General features: G+C 38.5%; 1 protein-coding gene across 1 annotated transcript in view; it reads right to left on the bottom strand.

Annotated features, from left to right (window-relative positions):
• Positions 1-1,663: 1,663 nt before the first annotated feature.
• THSD4 (thrombospondin type 1 domain containing 4) overlaps positions 1,664-17,514 on the bottom strand; it is a 93,376-nt gene continuing 77,525 nt past the window's right edge. Inside the window, exons 9-12 of the mRNA XM_008637052.2 lie at positions 11,580-11,753; positions 9,337-9,516; positions 7,313-7,457; positions 1,664-6,484 (exon numbers count right to left, since the gene is read on the bottom strand). Of these exons, the coding sequence (XP_008635274.1) occupies positions 6,342-6,484; positions 7,313-7,457; positions 9,337-9,516; positions 11,580-11,753 (642 nt within the window). The 3' untranslated portion in view covers positions 1,664-6,341. The remainder of the gene's footprint in view (positions 6,485-7,312; positions 7,458-9,336; positions 9,517-11,579; positions 11,754-17,514) is intronic.

Below are 17,514 nucleotides of genomic sequence, written 5' to 3'. Positions count from 1 at the left end.
GCGGCACAGCCTCTGGTAGCTGCAAAGATCAAAGGACAAATAACAGCGGCTTACCTCCAAAAAAGTGCTCGTGTGGTTTTGCTCCCCTGGGACTTCAACGACCAGATGCGGCTCTCAGTGCTGTGGTCTGGGGGATGTCGTCGTGTTTGGTCAAAGGCTGGACTTGATGATCTCAGAGCTCTTTTCCAGCCTTAATGATTCTATGATTCTGTGACTTCGCTTATTTATAGTGAAATTACTCTTAAATCTGCAGAGAACTGTCTGTAGTGCTGCTCTGGTTATGTCAGAGTGGGGAAGAACCAGTCCAACCCTTCATCAGTTACAGCAGAGGCTGCACCTGGGGAGAGGCCGATCCCCAGCGCCCAGGACAGGGAGCTGCGCTCCCTGTGTAACACTCACCGCTGTCCTGGGACATCCCAGAGCTTGGCTGTCACCCCTCAAAGGCTGGCACACGGGTTACACAGCTTTCTGCAACTTGGTTATATTGTGCCCACCCCTGTATTTGCTAAGTTCCCTTAGTGTGTTTGTACCCTTGTTTATGCTTTTCCTTAATTCTCAAGAAACTCAAGTACACATCAACCAAAAAAACCCAAACATGTCACATAAATTAATCTTGAGTTACTTTATTTTTCACAATAATAAAAAATAAATTAGTCATAAACAAAAATAGTTAACATTTTTTTCATCAAAGAGAAAATGTATACAATATGAAAAGGATGCTGTACAGTTCTGGTTCAGGTACATTGCCAGGGATACATATTCCTGAACGAGTCAGAAAGCAATTATACTCTCCCCCTTGAATTCACTCAAGGAACTGGCTAATCAGAAAGTTTAGAAAATTGTATTATGGATTTACAGTATGACATATATACAAAAATATATATGTAATAACTGTGCTATAAAATTCCCTAAAAAGATGGGTTAGTATAATGAAAAAGCTGGACAAAATCTGAATGGTATATGTAAATAAATACATATTAGGTCCCTTTTAATTAAAATATCTGCCTATTCTAAATATTTGAAATATTTTGGTGCAGTGGCTTGTTCCACAGACACAGCTCAGAATTACATATTTCCCATAGACATCTTGTATTTACAAATAACAACAAAATAAGTTATAATAAAGTATATCCTTCTGCCAAAATCAATTATGAGGGTCAAGTAGACAATTTTATACATATTAAAAAAGGTTAAGAGTTTCTTTTCTTTTCTTTCTTTTCCTGTCCTTCCTGATCCTCTCTGTAGATCGTGAGTGACTATGATGGGACATCACAAGCTCGTATGTACCCAACCCCTGCCAAGGCCACTGGTCTCAGGAGACCCAAACAGCATGGAAAAACAGGTCAGGATAAGCAGCAATGACTGTTGCTGAAAGGTCAATGATTCATCAGAATTAAGCTCCCCTCCTCTCCAGGTATGATGGTACTTATCTGTATCCAATTACACTACATAGGGATATATAAAATTGGGAACTTACTCTTCTGAACTTCTGGTTATTAAAAGCTGAGAAGCACAGAGCCAAATTCAGGTCTGCTATGAATTCTCTTAAATGGAATTTTCTCCCTTTCACCAGGTCTGAATTTTGCCCACACTGAAGTATTATAATGATTATAAGCTTGCTTTAAAATATTTTGAAAATGTTTAGTGGATGATTTTTCATTTCTGACGTAGAAATAATTATTTTACTCTGTTTTCTAAACAATGCCTAATTTCATCTCCCACAAACATTCTGTAAGTTCAGAAATAAAGTTTACCTTCATGTTCAATATTTCATGTTTTGTGTTCCAGTTACAGGCATGCACACAAATTATCTGTCCAATACAAAGAACAGCTCTTAAGAGACACTAAGTCTCAAGAAAACCAGGTAACACACAGCTTGTCCTTTGTGAGGACCATAACTCTTTTTCTTCAATAGATGTTACATGTGAGAATAAAGGGCCACTACAGACTTCAACAGCTGTGCAATCACAGGAATTAATTCACTGTGTCCTTTGCTACTGTGCATTTAAAACTAGCCAACATGGATATGCAGAGACACAAAAATCCAGGGGCTGGCAGAAACACTCTTCTCTTAACAGTTGGGCTTATTTCTAACACAGATTCTTATAAACCAAAGGCCAGTTCAGGATTTTCAGTAATTCTGGCAAAATTTAATATTGTCATCCAAAGGATAAAGGGATGAAAACAAGGTAAGAAGGAGAGGAGAAGCCTTGGTGTGGGTGTAAAAGGGATAGGTCAGGATGAGGATGGGGAAAAGCAAAGCCCTAAAACGCACATTTTACTTCTTGCAGTGGTGCACACCACAAAGAGAGGAGCGAAGCGTTTTCTTCAGCAAGACATAACCTCCCCTATATGAGCCATAGGCTGTTTGAGCACCTCCCTCCTTCCTCCCTCAGTGGTGACCACTGGCACTTTCTAGGATTATAGACTATATGACTGGTATAAAACTGCACCATATTGCCACAAAACTGGGATCTAAGCAATAACATTAATGTTAGACATTGCTTTATTCATACAGAAAGTTCTCCATTTGCTGAAGTATTGGGGGAAAAAAAGAGACGTTTATGTGAGTAATGAGGAAGACACCAGTTCCCTGTACAGGGATTCTGAGGTGGTCCTGCACTGAGCCCGTGGCCATCCAGTAGGGGTGGATTCAAGGCTGGCAGGCTTGCAGCACACCCAAGTTTGCACTGCACTCCCCAGCACTGCCCTGCCTCCCAACAAGCCCTTCCCTCTTCAGAGCCCTGGGGCTGAAGGTCAGAGACACCGAAGCAAACACTAACTCTGTCTCATTGCTGGCTAAGTCAGACACATTCACAGGGTCACTCCTTCATGACAGGAGCAACCCTCATGCTTCCACATCATCCTCTGTGAGAGGAAGGGAGGATTCCATGAATTCGGTCTCTCAAACTTGGCATGCATTTGGGGCACACAAGGAATTCTACCTACATATGCTTGAAGGTGACATTGCACAGGAGGTAGCAAACTCTGACAGGCCCTTGGTAAGTTGATAAACAACTGCACCAGGAATCCTCCATTCCAAAAGGAAAGTGCTTTGAGACACAGAGCCTGCTCTGGATGAAGCTGATTTGGCCAGCCACATGTCTGTAAGACATGAAACTTTTATGCAGATTTTACCCCGTAAGCAGCTGGACTCTTTCAATAAAGTATCTAACTTACTCTGGTCTTCCTGGATTGTGTAAAGCACCTTCAAGGCAAGGAAGCATTTTTTTCCACTATCCTGCATGATTTTGACTGATGTTACAATGTCAGAAAAAGAAAACATTAAAAATCAGAAGTCTGCATAATTGATATTTGCAATTGATAGTATGCACAATTTCTTACTTATACTGATGTTGTATCTGCTCTAAGTCTACTACATTCATTAAGGCCACCTTTGGCTTCCAGAAAGTAAAGTCAGATCCTCTGCAGGCATCATACTAAGCTGGGGCACTGCTCCATTAGAACAAACGCTATAGGCCCAATTTCAAAACTATGCTTTGTGAGATGGTGAAATCTTAGCACAGCACTTACTTTGTGCAGACAATATTAGTGTATCAAAGTGCTGATGAAAAGGGCTCTTTATTTTGCAGGAACAACTATTTTAATAATGCTGGCACATGAGAAGAGATGATAAATGATTAAGTTCAGCAGCATTCTGGCACTTTCCTTACCTTTAGATGTTTAATTAGGTAAAACTGTATTTTTTAATCTGGTACATCTGAAAAATGTCTCTTTACTTACAAAGTACAATTTGTATAACCATAGCTCACTACATTCAATTCACAAAGATGTATACATTAGCTGTAATACAGAGTTATACTGTTATGTGTATATATATACTATTTGATAGCTGTCACACTGTTTACTTCAGTGGCAGCTTAACAGAACCTACAAGATGATAATCTTTGTAAAATAAGCTAATGGCCATATATTCCAGAGCAAAATAACAGATTTTATAAAATAGGAGGATCTGTCTATGTGCTGAGTCACTGATGGTCTCACAGCCAAAGTGTGTGTAAGAAGAATTTGTTCTATGACTGCAAACCTGATTCTCTCTGCATCTCATTTGCCTTGGGGTTTTCAGGAAGCCTTTTTATGGAACAGGTATTTCCCTCAAGCTGACAGGAAACACTTCCTTGGGACGAAAGAGACAACAGCAAAAATTATATAATGTATGTCAAGATTTGCTGCAATGAGATACACAGATGAAAATCTGTATTCAGAAGTACTGGATTCCAGAGCTGTTTACACTGCACTTTATCCATATCATTCTTTGGTCAAGAATCTAAGGAATATAATATGATAACAAAACTGTAAGTTATCTTCATGAATAAATCTTTGTAATACAAGGGAACAGGAGGACTGTGAAAGATTAATGAACTTGAATTAGAAGTTTCCTAATTAGATTTTCTAACAACTTTATATCTATTATTTACAGTGAAAAGGCCCGAGTCAAGGTGTACAGAAACAGCCAATGACATTATTGGCTGACATATGACAATTTAGAGTCACAAAGAAGACCTTCAAATTTTAGGGGAAACACTTCTTCATTTCATGTAGCCAAACAGTAGTAGTTCATCATGTCCAAAAATATATTTTCCAAGAGTGACCGAATCAAAACAGTCAAAAGTTTATCTCAATGCAACTTTTAGAGTACAGGAATTCCACCTTCCTGTGGCTCTCAGCACACAAACTGATGTGACTGGTACCACACCCAGCAACCTTCGCCTCACAGCACTCCATTCCCTTGCCACATCATCTCCATCAAAGTAGCAAGAAGAAAAGGATACACAATGAGGCTCAAACCTGGCTCTGCATCAGTAGCAGGATACCTAAACCACATCTCTGAGAGTGACTGAACATAGATTATTACAGCTGTTTTACAACTCGGCACCTTAGGAACAGATGCATAGATGGGCATTTACAAGCAATATGCTGTAATAAACAGCTGAATAAGCAGAGGTGTTTATTTTTTTCCCCTCAGCCTTATTTACACATTTGAAAGACCTCTCAAGTAAAGGCTAGAGAACATGCAGATAATGCAAAATCTCATCTGCACTGCATAGTATACTATTTGATTTTAGCAAGTCTCAAGGCTGAGTACATTGCAGAAATGAAAAATCACCACTTAAATTCAGCTCTAAGTCTGCAGCCATTCTTGAGTAATAGAAAAGGAGTGGTATGAATAGATCTGTGCAATGAAACATTGAGTAAAAAAAGACAAGTATGTTCTAATAACTGATCAAAACCTGAAGAATGTCAATAGCTAAGATCCCCTTTTTACAGATACTCAGCTACTACACTCATACTGCTGCCTGATACCAAGAGTAACAGACTGCTATAAGGCACACAGGCCTCTATTCTTTGGTGGTTGTTTCAGAAACTGGTGACTTATCCAGACTAGGTCTGGACAAAGTACTTTGGTTTGGTAGTTGTTAAACAATAGTGCAGAGACAAGAATTAGGCAAGATCCCAGTTCTGAAATAAGTCCCTACAGAAAAGAGGCCTCACCAATGGAAACAATCACTTTTTATACCAGCAAAGGCTCTTCACCTTTCTGGTTAACCTGTCTCACTGACAGCTGCAGTTGTTAAAGACTTAAAGGGCTAGATACTAGTGTCACTCTGGTAGGTACTGTATTTTAAAATCCATACAAAATTATAAAAGTGTATCTTCACGAGTTTATGAATTAAATATAAAGGCACCTTCTGGCAGTCAATATATATTTGCTGCCTAAGGACAGGACGTTAGCTAAAAGTACAACTGAGAGAGCTTAACAGTGACTGATTTATTATGAATGGACTGAAGTAGTTAAAAATATACGTTAAGAGTGCTAAGAAACTGATGATAAATAGTTTTCAAGGGTCTGGTTCTTTGGGAAGTCATTTTTCTCATGCACATGTTTCATTGATTTAGTCATCTAACTTAAGGCAGTCCAAAATACCAAGTAAAAGTAAGCACTCAGAAAATAATGGAGCAGCTGCAACCATACTGGTCAGTTATCTCCAGTAATTGCCTGCAATTGATTTTAGTTTTCATTAATTTCACAATTTTAAGGCCAGTATGTTCCTTAAATAATTATCTGATGAGCAGATGCAAATCACAGTATCATTAAAAATGAATGCTTAAAAAAGGTCATGATTTTACAACAAACATCTTAAAAGAGATAACTGCACAATTACTGTAACTGAAAGGGTGTGAGATTTAACCATACTCTTGATGCACTCAGCAATATAAACCCCATCTCTAAGAAGCTACAATTGCTGCAGTCAAAGCAGTAGCACTGTTCAAGCTCCATGTGAAGAGTGCCATTGCTGCTCTGAGCAGAGCAGTATTTGTTATCTACGCCCCAGGAACCCCGACTGTCTGTTTGCCACACGGGTACAGGATGCACAACAGGCTGTTTTGTAATAGGTGTACACACAGAGCCGGGCCTGGACCACCACATTACAGTTGTAGTATTTATCCTTGCAGTTCTCATCTGCGGAGAGAAAGGAAGAGAGAAGAAACTAAAAAAATGTACGAGAGCAACAAATAAACAATTCCCTTCCTTTTACTATGTAAAATCCCTTGGACCTGTATTTAAACTCTCATTGTCAGGTCAAAACAGGTTATCTACACAAATAAGACAATTTAAGATTTCATATAAAGATACATAAAGCATGGAAGAAATGTACCTATCCCCATTTCCCCAGGGTTTTTATGTTATATTAAAGTATGTTGAATAATTCTCAACTGAAAATTGTTGGACAACATTCAGAGTTAAAGCTGTTTCTAAATTCTTGCATCTTTCTCTTCCTAGCCATTCTCATTACTATAAAAATCAAATCTGTATGAGATGAATAACTAATTCCAATGCAAATTAAGTGTATCTGTGTATTTACTACATACAAAAGCAAATTGCTTAATTGCACTTAGTATCTTAATTTAATGTTCTTGGTTCTTATAGAACCTGTTACCAAATACAGTATATAATGATCCTTTTTTTTTGTTTTAAATACTCTTCCAAGAGAAATGCTGGAGAATGCAAGGAGGCTGCAGAAAAACACCCTGTATGTACCATTTTCACAGAAGCAGATCTCTCACATTCTCAGCAACTTCAAGAGTAAGCCAGTTTCTTACTCATTACAAGGAAAACATTTTTATTGGAAACCTACTTTTAAAGCACAGAAAACAGCTGTATTTTGTGTAAAAATGAAACTCTGAACTTGATTAAAAAAATATGCTATTAAAGCCTCTGCAAGACTATAAAATAACTTCTCCACTAGATGGAGTTCCATAGTTAAAACAGAAGTTTCCTCTGCCTCACCTATTTCAGGGACACAATCTTGTGTATTACAGGGTTCCTTCTCTTCAGGTTTGAGCTGTGGATCACACTGAGTACTGGCTGCCATGTCATCTGACAGACATCGCACCTCCCGAACCCGAAATCCTCCTTCACAGGATTTGGAACACTGAAACAATTAAGCTGAAGTTCATGAAGACCATAGGAGATGTGTAATTACAGAAAGAAAAAAAAGGGAACCTTGAAGCCAGACCCAGCTATCACTGCAGCCTTTTATCAACTTCACCCTACTGGTTTTTATTTTCTACCTATGAAGCTCTTAATACACAGGTAAAACTTTGTTAAAGATTCCCAAACATTTTTGACTTTAGGAGCAACAACTGGATAAATAAATGTAGTGGGTGCTGTGCAACTGAAAGTAAGCTAGGATAGCTCCCTTTCTGAATTTATTACTTAGCATCTTGCTTCTTCAATTAGTCTGGTTGTTCTCTCTCATTTAGACATATCTCCCAAATCTACTCTTTCCACAGTGTTCACATTTCCTGCTTTAAGAACTTACTTCACTGAACTTTACTACTTGACTGCCCTGCCCTCCACTGTTCCTTCTGCCATTTATATAAAAGCAGGAGTAATTTTAATTGCCTTATTTTTTCTAGCACTCAATTATTTTTCACATCTTGCAGCACAATGATTTTACTAAGCGTTAGAAGTTTCTTTGAATTTCTAAAGGAAATATTTCTGTGCTCCTTCAGGGTCTGTGATGAAGCCAGAGACTTTTGTACTTGCTTGTTATGGTATTTTTAAAGCAAATTATTACACATTTCTGCCCATACTGAAGCAAACACCCACTGACCAAGGATTTTGCCTGATTGAGGTCTCTGAGATTTGGCTCACTGTCCAGTTTGATGTAATGCTCAAAAACATTTACAATTAAAACCTTAATAGCCCAAAACTAGTAAGAATGTTTTCTTTCTGACATTTTTAGCATAATTACTTCTTTTCTTAACATTGCATAAACAACTTATCATGATCATAAAATCATATATTGCAAAAAACTAACCAAAGTATTCTCAATATTATATTTTTAACTGCTTTTTCATCTTTAAGTACAACCCTTACCTGCATTTGAAAGGGCAGCCACGTGCAGCAGTAACAGAACATGGTTTTTATAGAGTTACTCCTGTTACATGCCTGTATAGAATACTGTAATTATTCCACATCCAGCCATAAGAACTTCAGGTTTGCAGAGATCTTAAGCACATCACACCTCACACAAACCATTCTGAGCTGCATCCGCATTGCAGAGCTGCCACTGGGAATCTGACTTAAGGCTCGACAAAGGGTCCGAGTTACTGCATTCGATACGATGTCATCTCATTCTGAGATGACAATGGACTTTCTGATTTTCGTTTAGGACAAAAATGTTGGGTTTTTGTTTGTTTTTGGTTGTTTTTTTTTTTTTTTTTTTGGTAAAAAAGCCCAATAAACTATGTCAGATATAGGAAATTATAGAAAGGTAAGATGAAACCAAAGCATTTTGTGATGAATGTAGCTGGTCCACTTCCAGGGGAAACTGAAGATGCAAGAAGTTGTACAATACATTTTCTCTCAGAGAAGTTCTAAGTCTTACAGTGAAGAGTCTACAGTAAAATATTACGATAAAACTGACTCTAAAAAATGAATACATCCCTCATTCTTTATTAAATGCTCCTTAATTTTAATGAAACTAGAGATCTGAAAGGAACTTCTAAGTGCACCACATTGTGTCATTGTAAGGGCCAAATCAACTTTACAAAACAGGAAGATTCTATGAAGAAGAGATCAGCGATAAAACGACAACTGTGCAGTGTCTCTTTCTGGTCAAGATACTTCCTAAATTTTCTAAGCTCCACTGGGTAAAGAGTATGCTTTCTTTTTATTATCATTCCTGTGCAAAATTAAATCAATTTAAGGATTGATGGTTGTATCCAAATGGTGTTCTCTTTCAATATAAACAGAAAAAGATGTATCAAACAAAGTACAAATACAGGAAAACACGATAGACTTACTGTGCTCCATTCTGTATGAAACCACTTAGATCCACATGGCTTGAGGTAGCAGGATTGCTGGCTGGGAGGTTTTTCCAAATGTGAACATTCATAGGGGTTCAAAACATCAAAATTACCTTCAGTTTTCCTAACACAAATTACTTCTCTCTGTTGAGTTCCACTACCACATTCAGTAGAGCACTGCATCAGAGACCAAAAAAAGTGGGGAAATCTGTTATTCTCCTCATGTCTTTCAACTTGTTTACAAAGTAATATGTTTCTCCTCATCACATGGTACCACAGACTCAAAACATATATCTAATTATCTTTATGAAGAAGACATATGACTCTAAGTGTATTTCTGGAAAAATCTTAAAGTGTAGTTTTACCTGTAGCTACAAAAAGGAACTGGTATTTATTTTTCTAATCAGAGGAGAAATGTAACTCCCTTTCTCCATAAATAGTGTTACTGCTTCTTGCTGAAGCAGGATCATAATATGTGCTGCACTGAACTTTGGAGGGTTATAAGGTCAGAGCACAGTTTTGCAGCTTTACAAAGCCTTACATTCTGTGCTGGTTTTAGAAAATGCCTTGATCTGCCAGGGTGTTATTTTCATGTTTGCAAGTATCTATGTGATGTACTGTTGGTTCCAGATCTGAAAAGTGAATTTGACTCGCTTGGATTCCTACTGCCCATATAAAGGTTAAGTACACACACAATACTGTTTCTGGCACTTGTAGAAATGTTTTTAGAAGATGATTACAGGAACATATTTGTTTCTATGTTGCATAAAGGACTATGATTTTAAGAAGGCTTTTTCCAGCCTACACCAATCAAATGTTTCTAACACTGGGGATTTTGTTGGTATTTTCGGTAGAGTTTACAATCCCTTTACCAGATTCCCACAAAACTCTTGAGCTGATTGAAGAACCTTAAGATAAATGCACCCAAATAAATTCTACAGGAAGTACAGTAACTGCACATTCTTTAATATAGAACCTCTCAGTTACTGCTGTCTTTTAATGGTTCCTCCTACAGGCAGTATCTGAACACCCCACCTTAGCCCCTGCTCTGCCCTACTGACTGGTCTCATTTTGCTATTAAAAGCCAGAACTTGTCTGGTAGAATTGATGTTGTCAGACATTGCTTTCGGGTCAGTAAAGACTTTGTACCCTTGTGTGCATCAAACAATTCAATTCCATGCAAAGAAAGAAGGGGAATTCAAAGAACAGTCAGGATGCTCTGACTGAACACCTCTCCAGGGCAGCAAAAATGAGTAGAGAGTTCCTGTTCACCATCTGGAGAAGTCTGAGTAACAAGGCCTGGATTTCATCTGTTATTAGAACTGCAGAAAAAGATTTTTTAAATTTGAATTTTTTTATTATTCTTACACATATTCTTATACACAATAATTATCACTTACACTTGAAAGCATTAGCATAGTTGTAGCCCTGTAATCTCCCCCTTAGCTGTACCAGTTTAATTTCCAGCTCCTTATCTCCTGGAAGGACCGTGGGATCTGCAGTGCAGCGACTTAACAGCACAGCTCCACAAGTGCTGGCACCAGCAGCCCCAAAGGCTCTCCAGGCTATGCCAGAGCCTACACAAAGGGACATAAATGCCTGGGGCATGAGCCAACAGCTTCTGAAATGCCTTTGTGCCTGACAGCAGAAATGTTTATCTGGAACATGAAGGACTACTAGATGTGGATAAAGAGAAGAATCTGCTTCGAGGAAAGAGCATCAGTATAGAGGCCACTAACCAAAATTTGTCCTTTTGCCTATTGTAATGACTTTCAGCACAACAATACCAAAGCTAACTTTCTGATGTAGCCACTGTTTTTTGCCTTACCTGTTGGAAATTCCATATTCATATAAATGCATAGGTATGTATCTTCCTGCATTTAAGCATGATCACAAAGGCTCTACTTTAGAAGTTGCAAACCTGTCACCTGAACATGCTAAGCAGCATTCTGTCATCATTCATTTCATAAATACGTAGGGTCAGTAGATGAAAAATAAAATATGAAGATAGAGAGGAGGAGAAGAACAAAATCTTTTTTTTAATCAAAGTAAAAAAACCCAGCAGATGCTGAAAAGTACTGAACATCAACTCAGTAAAATACAGGAAAAAAATGCCCAGATACTCTAGAGAGATGAAGAAATACCTTACGGCACACATATTCATTGCATAAAACCACAAGTTTAAAAGTAAAATACCAGTAGAAAAGCAGCAGATATGTTAGATACAGAACTTGGCTTACCTGTGTCCAGCCCCCCGCAAACCACTCCACTTTCCCAGTGCAGGGCCCGTTATTACAGGGAGTTGTTTCCGAGGGTCTGTTGTTGCCACAGCCTTCCAGAGGCAAACTGCTGACGTGGTTGGTCATGCAAACCACGGAGCGCGTGCGGATCCCGTCCCCGCACTCTGCAGAGCACTGCGAGCAAGAGACACGACACAGTCACCTGTGTGCTCCCCAGACTGCACAACGAAATGACAAGCAACAGTCATGGAAGTCAATCATTTATACAAAGTCCATTATTTTTACTTGTAATTCAGCTGTAGCAAATTGTCTTACAGTATCATACTTCTGAAAACACTACTAGTAGTACCTGTCTTTACAGTCAAAAATGAAAGAATTAGCTAAGAAAGAAATCTCATTTTACAGTTTTTGTAAGCTTTGTTACTTTTCCTTCCTTCCTCCTATCCATAAATTCTTTCAGTTTTAATTTTATTCATCTTTTTTCACCCTAATTAAAAGCTCTGAGAATGGATAATTTCCATAAAAGGCAGCAGTCCTATTTCAGCCTTTGACTTGTTCACCGAGTTTCTCCTTCAACCATGCAAGCTGTCAGCCAAGTGGATCTCACACTGGCTGAAAGGACAAGGTTAGGAAGACTCAGAGGGCTGTGGCACCAGGAGTAAAGTGACTGCACAGTACACCCTGGAACTTTTCCATATAACAACTTGACAGTCTGACAGCACAGTAAAGTAGAAAACTACTACAAATTTTTTTGACAGCTGGTTTCAAAAGATTCAAGTAAATTCTCAGTAAACAACTGTAGCTACCACCAGTTATTTACTGCCCAGCCTGTTTCAATGATAAGTTTTTAATTAGTTTTAGAAGAGGTGGCCATGGAAGCCTATGTCCATTCAATGTTGCCTTTTAATGATAAGACTTTCCAGTAACTAATGTTCACCATTCTCAAAGTTACACTGCTAAATTCTGAAAGCTCTTCCTAAACAGTGATATGCAGATTATGTCACATATTCAGAGACAGTATGGATGTCAACCACAAATCACAGGATAAATTCCATTTATGCCCTTAGAGTTTGCTCTTTCATCTACTGCAGGAGGAAAGTCTCATTGATATTTCACTGTCCTAAGCAGCACCAAGCTACTGACATTTAAAAAACAGAAACATGCCAAGGAAATAAGAAATTCTCGTGTTTGACTGTTCCTTTGTTGCTTAATTATTTCTTAATCTTCCCTTTTGTTTTCTGTTAAAATGCATTTGGCATTTCATGTCTAGACCATTAACATAAAAGAAAAACCTTTGTGCATATCTTTGAAAGATATGTATATAACAGAAGTTAAACAAAGCAATTATATTACCCATGCAAAGAAACCCACATATAAATATGTAATATATGGGAGAAAAAGAAGCATTTGATTACAATTTCAGATTTTATTTTTAACATAAAATGTAATTAGGAGAAACTGTGTATTACTTCCACAATGAGAACTACATTCCTTGTGAATAAATATAACTCTGCATTGGAACATTTTTAAAATTATATTGAGTAAGAATGAGTCAAAAAACTGGTAATGAGACACAAAGTCGACCATTAACTTGATTTAGCTGCCATTGGTAACAGTGTCAGGGTTCACTGCCCGTAGTCAGCTGCAAAACTGCAGATGCCACGACAACACCATTATTAACAAGACCAACCAATAGAGTCACTCATCTTCTCTCAAGAGACCAGTGACTGAAAATCCTGTTGGTTGCAAACTGCTCTTTATTCACTTGTGCAGAGGAACACTGGTTACTTGTGTGAAACATGTAGTCATGTTACATTTATTTCACAGATACAGAATAGAAAACCACTTTTCCTATCAGCAAGTTGATTCCTTTCACAAGATGTTCAAATAGAATAGCAAAGATTTACTGAAATGGAATGCCTAGAAAACTAAAGAAGTGATTCAACTCTTCAGAAGCAATTTTTCTAACAAAGTACAATTTTTGAAAAACTAGAAATTCAGGTTTCTTCCTCCATCTGCAAGATCAAATAATTAAGCTTCTCTTAAATTATGCCTAGAAGTAACCTAATGAGCCTTTTTTGTTGGTGGTGCACTACAAAATTTTCCACCTTCATGCAGGTATGTAAAATAGATTTACCTGCTCAGCAAACCGATTTCATGGCTAAGGAGGCCTTTTCAAAGTAAAGCAGCAAAATCTTGAAAATACAAGAATGATGTAAATTGTGCTCATCCATTTCAGACAGGCCACTCCCAGGTGAGCTGAGCCCCACACCGTGGCTCCCACTCAAACCTAACCGTGCTGAAATCAATTCTGTGGCTGTTCCCATTCCATCCTCAGCAAGTATGTTCAATTACATTACGCAGAGAGAACGATGCATGTGCTCTGCAAATACTTTTCTTATTGCTAACTAATTTTCATTTGACAATCTAGTTTGCTTTTCTGCTTCGCAAACTAGAGCTGGGAACAAATTTAGTCTGTAAAGTCATCCAGAAAATCTCCCTAGTCTTACCTTTTAAATGATTATGTTATGAACTAGGCTTGCGTATCAAATAACAGAGGAAATACCAAATGGGAAGGTATAGGGTTGTTCCACTCTCTGCTGCAAGATTTTACTACAGATTAACTACCCTCTAAGGATTTACAAAGCAAACTTAAACCTGAATGTTTCACATTATGTATTTGTTTTTTCATGTTTTTATCTCCTTTTCAGCAAAAATCTTCTATGTGAAGACCATGGATTTCTAAAGTCCAAGGCATCCATTATGCAGAGAGCTGCATAATGAATCCTCTCCCCTTGGTTTTTACAATTGACACACCCATTACTTTCAATTTGGTGCCATTGATTTGTTGCATTAATACACAGTAACTGCCATAACCTAACACTGTGAAACATGAGGAACTTTCACAAGCTGCAGCTTTATTCTGGTCCTATTATTAAAGATATTTTGTTTCACAGTCTTGTTTTAATTGGCAGAAATTCCTCAGAAACCTCTGTCTGTGTTTTAAGGAGTCTGCCATTTTTCCTCTTCCTGAGGTCCTTCCCTCATGAGTTCAATTTCAGAAGCTTTCCATACCCATTAAAAACCAAAAATAAAACCCCTCATTCAGGGCTCTGATAGGTGTCAGAAAACAACTGAGCAGCAGTCCAGGAAAATAAGACAAGTTCCTGCAAACTTGGAAAACTGTAAGTGGAAGCCTGAATTTTGTCACAGCTACAAGGCAAAGGTAGAGCAAAAAAAATCCCTTTTAGCAGTGCCAGTTCCCCTTCACTAATGTGCCAGCCCTACTCATTACCCTCAAATGGGGCAACAGCCCACAGGAAAGTGGCAACAGGAAGTCTCCTGGGCTTCCAGAGTCCTTTCATCCAGGCCTCAGCATCACTGCTAACCTCAATTAAATTTTTAAGTAACAAACAATTGTAAAATACCCCCATTTGTGCAGGACTTCTGTTTACCACACTTTTAACCTTCATCACCTTATTTATTCCTCACAAGATAGTATAGATTTTTATCAGTCATCCTGCTGATGTTACACTACTGCAAAAAATAAAAATGAAGATCTATGTTTCAAATATATCTGTAAAACTCCTTAGCATTATTTGACCTACTCTGAGAAAATCCATTTCAGAAGGGATTTTAGACAGATAATGTAACCTTTGTTTTTCCAATAATACGCTCAAAATTGTATTTCAGAAGACCACTTCTGCCACAGTTCCAAGACTGGGGCAGATTTTCAAAGGACATAAACCCACTGAGAGCTGCCTTTTCTTAAAAAAGTAAAAAAAAAATTAAAAGAGAGTGTAGGAAAAAATATCCTTTTGCATTGTCAAAACATTTTCTGATACCTAGATCTAAATTGTTTCCCTTTAGAGTGCACCTATGCATACAGCAGGTGCTGGGTCAGTCCAGCAGTTCCATGGCATCCTTCCAAGCTAACAATACCAATGCCCTCTGAAGTAATTACCAGCAGGGAAGAGACTTCTTCACTGCTCTGGCTCACACCATAACCCCTCTGGAGAGCTGCCAGCACTGCTCAGGGCCTGAATGCACCAGCACATTGTAGCCTCACCTGGGCCCCAGCCACGCCTTGCTCATGGCCCAGATCTCCCTTTAACCTTGGCCCTGCTCCACCAGTCCTTGTCTGGGCTTGCTCGGAGAGGTGCCTTTTCCCAGCCACAGCCTGCACTTCCATGATCCCCCCTCCGGGACTCACTCCCCAGCCGGACCCTGGGCCTGCCTCATTCCCACAGGCCTGCCCCAGGATCACTGGGCTGGGTCCGACCCTGGGTTCTGTCACTGAATGGACTTCCCAGCTTGACCATGCACCTGCCTCATCACTGGCATCTTGCCTGATAATGTGGCCCCTGTTTTGCCCCTGCATGCCATCCTCCCTGCAACACCGGGCCACAGGTAAAGCCAGGCAGGCTTTAGGGGCAAAGCAAGGCCAGGTCTACAGAAGGAAACACAAATCTCTGTAGACCTTGGCCACCCTTCTATAAAAACCCTCCTGGCTGTATATTCCATTGCAAATTATGAAGTGAGTTACATATTTACACATAAAGAATGCAAACCTTCTATTTCCATATGAATCCCACATGAAATCAATGAAAAGGGGTATTTTATCTTGTTTTCATTTTATACTAAAACAAATAAACAGTGATAATAAAAAATAATGAACTCTTGCACAAGCTTAATGGTGATTTTTCTTTTTTCCCCCAAGATTCAGGAGATTTTAAGTGAAGTATTCAGATTTAGATAACAAGCAGTGAAAGACAAATGTAAGCCACAATATTCATTGGTGGTTCCACATTTGGTTAAAAAACCCACTTGAAGCTTTTAGGCAATGTTTAGAATTGAGAGGAATAAAACATTGATTTTTATGAAGTTCTCCTTTTACTACAGTTCACTTGCAGAAGATTATTACAGAAGCATTGCTGTTACTCCTTTTAATGAAGAGTGAAATCCAGAGCAGTGTTTGGTTTGTTTTGATTATGTTCCCTGACGTGCAGCGTTTTTTTCTTTCTTCCCAAGATTTTATTTTGGCCACAGAATCTCATTAACATCTAAGAATTGTTTGTATTTTGGCTTCTCTTCTAAGTAGGCTCTAAACATAAAATGAGAAACAAATGAACAGAGGAGATGGCAATGAGGAATAAACAAAAATGCAGGAGGGGAATGCTCCAGTTAGCTGGAAGGAAACATTGGTGAGTCTCCCATTGCTGTAAATCAGGACAATGCAGTTTCCCGCTCCTGACCCATAGGAGAAGTAAACTTTCCAGCAATTAGAGCTGTCAAAGAATCAGTCATGTGAAATGTTTGCAAGAATCTCATCTGCTCCCATCAATCCCATTTTGTTGCTAAGTTCAGTAAGGTTCACCAGATTTACTCTACTGATTAATGGATGCTGTTTGGTGGAACTCTGCTGTTTTAATGCAGTATGACATCTTTAGAGAATTATGAGACAGGAAGCAATCTTTCTACAAATGCACATAAAAATATCACAAAAGTTTGTCCAGACTCTCTATAGGCAAAAGAGGTTAAAGATCATGGAGAAGTCAAAGCCATGAAACTTAAGTTAATTCTCTCATTTATGCTCAAGATAGAGCAATAAATGCAGAGACAGGCACAGACAAAGTAAGACCAGTCTCACTTTGCTACTACAGACTTTTAACCTGTAATCTTTTCCATTGAAATGGGTAAAAATTTCTGCTTCTCTCAAGACTGAGCCTGCAGGATATCAGTATATGGTGTTTAGACCTACTTCCCATACAAGGAACAAGAGTATATACTTTTCAGAAAAGAAGTGTTTGTTTCCCAAGAATGAATTGCTTTCCCTCCTTCCTTTCCAGTGTGCACATGGTGGCCACACACCTCTTGAGCTTTGCAGGAAAAGTATTTGTGTAACACACACACACAATGGACTCTGAAACCTGTT

This window comes from Corvus brachyrhynchos, unplaced genomic scaffold, assembly GCF_000691975.1.
Source record: "Corvus brachyrhynchos isolate BGI_N302 unplaced genomic scaffold, ASM69197v1 scaffold200, whole genome shotgun sequence".
Taxonomy (NCBI): Eukaryota; Metazoa; Chordata; class Aves; order Passeriformes; family Corvidae; genus Corvus; species Corvus brachyrhynchos.
The sequence above is the reverse complement of the archived record's forward strand: the minus strand, read 5'-3'. Positions and strand labels throughout refer to the sequence as shown.